The sequence below is a fragment of the Quercus suber genome, unplaced genomic scaffold (assembly GCF_002906115.3).
Source record: "Quercus suber isolate HL8 unplaced genomic scaffold, Cork oak 2.0 scaffold_289, whole genome shotgun sequence".
Lineage (NCBI taxonomy): Eukaryota > Viridiplantae > Streptophyta > Magnoliopsida > Fagales > Fagaceae > Quercus > Quercus suber.
In genome coordinates, this window is record NW_027069745.1 from 327741 (window position 1) to 333977 (window position 6237).

General features: G+C 35.6%; 1 protein-coding gene across 1 annotated transcript; it reads left to right on the forward strand.

The window, feature by feature from the left end:
• The first annotated feature begins 994 nt into the window (after positions 1-994).
• Positions 995-4687, forward strand: LOC112015690 (probable disease resistance RPP8-like protein 2). Its single transcript, XM_024048123.1, has one exon. It carries the CDS (start codon positions 995-997, stop codon positions 4685-4687), a length of 3693 nt encoding a protein of 1230 aa, XP_023903891.1.
• The last annotated feature ends 1550 nt before the right edge of the window (positions 4688-6237 follow it).

The window sequence follows — 6237 nt, forward strand, 5'->3', positions numbered from 1 at the left end:
TTGTTGCACAGCATAGGTTCTCCCACATGGTAGAATTCAAGCTCATTAATTTGTAGGGGGAATGGGATGACAAAGTCATTACTCACTAGAAGCAAACCTACGTGGTTTTTAATAGTTTAAAACTTTTATAATAATTGATAGTTTAACATAATATTAGAGTAAGAGATGTACTTTGTATGTCTCTAGAGTAAGAGATGTACTTTGTATGTCTCTTCCATTCTATTTTCATTTAAACATGTATGTGTTAGTTGGGTCTTACATATTAATAAGTACTTTGAGGTCACATATGAGAGGAAATATTAAAATTATGTGATTAGGTAATTAAATATACCATTTTTTAATAATTTAAACTTTTAGGATTATTGTTAATTTAATATAGTATCAAGTCTTGAGTTTGATTATTGTCCCCTCAACTTTATTTTCTATTTTAAAAATATGTGGTTTTTCAATAACTTAAACTTTTAGGGTAATCCGCCATTAAACAAAAACAAAAACAATTAAAACACCAAAAGTACCGAATGCCAAATATTTCTTAGCATTGCTACAGTGCAATGCTACTAGTGGGCATATCACGGTAGAAATGCTAAAACTAAATTTGATTTATTATTATCAAATCGAACTCTCTCCTCCCTCTTGTCTCTCTTTCTCTGTCACCTTTCTCGTGCCTCTCTCTCCTTTCTCACTCTTTCTCTTCATAAAGCTCAATGTTTGGTGGATTGAGGTGGTTTGATTGAATTGTTTTTGAGATTAGTGGTTTTTTATTTATTTATTTATTTATTATTTTAAATCAGTTGTGGTTTTGGGCTAAGATTGGTTGTTGTGGATTGAGAGCGGTGATGGTTCTAGGCTGAGATTGGCGGTTGTGGGTTAAGAACGGTAGTTCTGGTTTGAGATTGGTGGTTGTGTATGTGTGTGACAAATTCTGGCTTATCCTTAGCTGTAATCCTGTAACCAATTCTGTTTGAAACACTAAATATTAAGAAGAGAGCACCCAATGGCCACTGCACCTGAGGATCTTATTCTCCCATTTTCAATTACCGCCCTGATCCTTCGTTGCATTTATGTAATATTACGTGCCCCCCTTTTTGGGTCCTTTCTTTTTGCAGTATTCGTTCTTTTCTTTCTCCACAATTATGTTTCATTTCAGTCGTTAGAACGCGATTTCAACCGGATTCTAAGAGAATATAGATTATTGAGAGCTCTTTCATACGATAAAGTAAGACTTTCGAATTCTGAGGCAGAAATCGATATGAGAGCCAGGGACCTGTGGAAGTTAGAAGATCACCCGAAGATGACTGTATTACTAGATCCAGCTGAAGTAGACTGGATGGATATCGCTGAATGTGTGGTATCACGTGCAACAGTTTTCATTGACAGGTTTGAGAAGTACAAAGAAAGAAGAAAGAAACCTGCCGTCGCTGCTGTAAGGTATATTTGGACTCTTAACAATTATTTTATTAAAGATGCCCTTTCCTTTGAAATGAAGCAGATCAAGGAAGAAATAAATGCTCACCTGAAGAAGAATGTTGACATCTGTGGAACATTGGAAAGATCAAGAACTCAAATTAGAAGCCTGCAGGACAGACCTATTGAGCACGAGTCTATCAGTCATAGGGAGAATGTTTGCTCAGCAGCTGATTTGGTTTCCTCTATTGTTCAAAAAATCGATCACCAGATTGCTATAAAGCCATATTCAGTGTATGGCCTGACAGAGAAAATTGAGTTAATCAAATTGCAACTGTTGTTACTGGGTGCTTTCATGAAAGATTTAGAAGGGGTTGAATTCCTAAGTGAAACGGAAAAAGTCTGGGTGGAGGAACATAAAGAGATTATTGATGAAGCACAGCGTGCTATCGAGAGCTTCATACACAGAAGAGGAGGGTGGTTTTCAACTTTCAGTAACTTGATGGCAAGGCGTAAGCTTAAGGGGGATATGAAGATCATTGATGCTGCTTTTTCTGACCTCTACAGGCGAAAGGAAAGATATGGATTTAAATTTATCAGAAGAGATCAGATATCAAAATTTGACACTCGATCCCCAAATGAGGAGGAGATTCAGATAAAAAACAAAGTTAAAGGAATCGAAGACAAGAAACATTACTGGCTCAAACAGCTGCCAGTTTCGTTGACTGGAGAAGGTGATCAAGTCAAATTTCTGTCGATGATGTGTGTACCGTGGGAGAAGATGCATCGCCTTACAGAAGAAGTAATTGCAATTGAAGGCGTAGATAATTTCAGAAGGACCTGGTTGATGCAAATGAAGTGCACTGTTGATGTAGTAGAGGAAACCATAGAAGCCTATATAAAAGATGAAGCAGCAAGAAATACAGATTACACCTCTTTTGGGGACTCCTTCTTTGCCTATGATCCACATAGCAATGTAAATTCGTTCTTTACTGGTCTTCCTGATTATTTTTTATTGTATAAAAGTACATACGACAGAAGACATGAGGTATCGGTGGAAATTGAACGAATGTGGCAAGTTATCAATTGTTTTGAAAGAACCATCAAAGCATATCAAATTGAAATAAGGGAAGAGTCAACGTCAGTAGTCGGTTTGAAAGAAGACATAGGTGTATTGATCTCACGATTAACCAACCGTGAACCAGTTGTTTCTATTGTGGGGATGAGAGGCATAGGTAAGACCACACTGGCAAAGAAGGTTTTCAACCATGAAGTCATTTTGAAACAGTTTCATAATAACCGTTATTGGGTCTCTATAGGTCACAAGTCACTTTTGAATAAAATAGAAATGCTGGTACTAGGAGTTCTTGAATCACAGGAGGAACAGAGAGGAAGAGAATATTGGATCAAGGAGTTACGTCATTTCTTGGGGGAGGAAAGGTACCTTCTAGTTCTGGAAGATATTAACACAAAGGAAACTTGGGATACTCTTAAAGCAGCATTTCCAGCAACAACAAATGGGAGCACAATTATGCTTACCACACGCCACAAGAGTGTAGCTTCACATGCTGACCAAAGCAGCACTCAGCACGTACTTCGACTGAGAACCAAGGAAGAGAGCTGGAAGCTTTTTACCCAGATGGTGCACCTTCCACCTGAAATTCCCCCAGAATCAGAGAAAATCATTAAAGCAAAAGTTGTAGGAAGATGTGGTGGCCTGCCACTTGCCATTTTCCATTCTGGGTATCGTTTGATAGGGGAACATGTGACACAGGAGAATTCGTCAACTGTGCTTGAGAGCATTAATTGCTACCAAGAATCATGGATCGAAGCTGTGGGAAATGAGGAATTTCCTGTTCAACTGGTTAAATGTCTTTCTTACATTAGACTTTTCCCTAGGGACTATGAAATCCCCGCAAGAAGAGTGGCTGCTTCATGGGTTGCAGAAGAGTTGTTACAACAACGTGCAGAAGATTCCCCTGAATGTGTTGCAGAGAAGTGTTTAGCCGATTTGAAAAATCGGTACATAATTCAAGTACTGGAAACAAAACCAGATGGGAAGATCAAGACATTTTGTTTACATTATGCTCTGTCAGAGAGGTTGCCAAATGAAAGTTCAGTTCAGAGGCTTGCCGATTATGGAAAAGACGAAATTTCCCAACTTGATTTGCGGGAATATAGAAATCTCGTTACATTTCTCTCTTTTGATGTTCAAGAAGGGAATAAACCCGGGGAAAATATAGGAAACTTTCTTCAGAGGGGCATTGCAACTGGTTGCTTCCATTTGTTAAAGGTTCTTGATCTTGAACGTGCATTCAGACCAATATTGCCGAAGAAAATAGGAAATCTAATTAACCTGAGGTATCTGGGCTTAAGGTGGACTTACCTTGAGGCCATCCCATCATCCATTGGCAATCTGAAAAACCTCCAAATCTTGGATGTGAAGCATACGTATATCCGGAAACTCCCAGGTTCAATATGGAAACTGCAGAAACTTCGGCATCTATACCTGAACCAGAGATATCGAAGTAAATTTGTGCAACCAAGTGGTGCTGCACTAAAGAATCTTCAAACATTATGGGGTGTATTTGTAGATGAAGACAGTCCTCTAACCAATGGCTTAAATAGGTTGATGAACCTTAGAAAGTTGAAATTGGCCTTTCAGTTGGAGTTATCACGGCGAAAGGTTTTGGCAGAGTGGATTTCACAACTGAACCACCTTCAATCTCTATGGTTGAAATCAATTGGCGAAATGGGTGAACCTTTGGATCTATACCTGAAGCCTTTGTCAAACCTTAGGAATCTCTCGAGCCTATATTTGTTTGGAAGGCTAGAGAATCCATCCATCATGGAACATCTCCCACAGAGCCTTACTGAGGTTACCCTGTCGGCTTCTCAGCTCTCAGATGATCCAATGCCCAAACTAGGAAAACTTCCCAATCTCAGGTCACTGTGTCTTTATTCTGGTTCTTACAAGGGAACAACCATGGTTTGCTCTATTGACGACTTTCCCCAACTTCTGGTTCTGAAACTTTGGATGCTAGATACTCTACAAAGATGGGATGTGCAGGAAAGAGCAATGCGAAATCTCAGGGAGTTGGAAATTCGGTCCTGCAACGAATTGGAGATTCCCACAGGGCTGACATGCTTGGAGACTCTCCAAGAGTTGAAGTTAACAAATATGCCCGAAGACTTCAACATCAAAATTCAGAACAACTTTACAGAAGCTGAGGAGCAATATCCGGATAAGTTGTTCACTCCATCCATCATGATTAAATATTGATGGTCCATATTGAATGGAACTCCAACTTGGATCGCATGTTAGTATGCATTTTTTACTGCTTTATTGCTTATTTTTACCTATGTAGCCTTTGATTCTTCTGAACTTCATAATTATTATAACTAGCCGCGAACCCGTGCATGGCGTGTGATAATTATTTTTATGGTAGTTTTATTAAATTTTTTTACAATTTAAACTAATCTAATAATGAGTAATGTATTTCATAATTATATTTTATTTATTATAAGAACAATCATAAATGTAATATAGGATCAATCCAAAACACCAAAAAAACATAAACTAAAAAAATTAATAAAACTTAACAATGATTAATTGAACCAATATTAGGATAAAATTTGTTTTTGATAATCTATTAAGGTTACTTTCTTTGTAGAAATTATAATTTCAGCCACCCAAAACATATTATCAAATAAACAATTATTAGCAAAATCTAAGAATTAAATTTCTATACTTGCATTGTTATAAAATAATAATAATTAAAATAAAATTGCAAAAGTTAAAATTTGTCACCTATCCGATTACTTTTGTTTGGCTAATCTTTGCTTTTCTTTAAATAAATGGCATTATAAAGTACTTCTATTACAACTATTAAAAGTAATTTGCCCACTACAAAGGATTAAAAAATAAACAAAATTAGTAAAGTCTCATAGTTTAGCATCTAAATTGAGCACCATAAAAAATCATGCTATGTAACAAAATAAATACCAAATTATCCAAATTATGCTATGTAATAGAATAATATTATATTTTTATGTGCTATATTTAATTCTTTAGAATGCAATAGGATAACATATAACATTCAAAGAGAATAAAAAATAAATAAAAAAACAACAACAACAATTTGAAAAACAAAAATAAATTGCATTAACCCAAAATAGAGTTTTAAAGAATATAAAAAATTATCAACCTAAAGTAGAGATGCAAGAAAAATAAAAAAATCCACCAAAAAATTTAGAGAGAGAGAGAGAGAGAGAGAGGGAACCTTTTTTTTTTTTTTTTGGTGAGGGAATACTATGCATAGAATAGAAGAGATAATGACAAATTTATAGTAAGAGGGTGTAAATAAGAAGAGACAAAAATAAAGGAAGATGAAAGGAAAGAGGAAGAATGATATTAATGTAGAGGGTAGTGGGAAGATGAAAAGATAAAGGAGGGAGAAAGAATGAAGAAGCAATGGGGAGATGAAATGGTAAGGGAGAGAGAAAGGTTGGAGAAGTGTAAATATTAAAAAAAATAAATGTTAAAAGCAATTATAAGAAAATTGAAAAAAAAAATTCCCCTTTAAGCTAAAAAAGCTCACACAAAACTCTAAAGTTGAACTGAAAAGGTTTTGAGTTAGACTTGATAGTGGAACTAAATAAATAAGAAATGGGCTGGATCAATTATACAGATTTATTATAGGGTGATAGTAGAAGTAAATAAATAAGTAGTGGGCTGCATTTATAGGGCTGAAATTTATAAAAACCATTTTAAAATTGTAGGAAAATTATATTTTAAAAAAGAAAAAAAAAAGAAAAAGAATGACGTGGCAG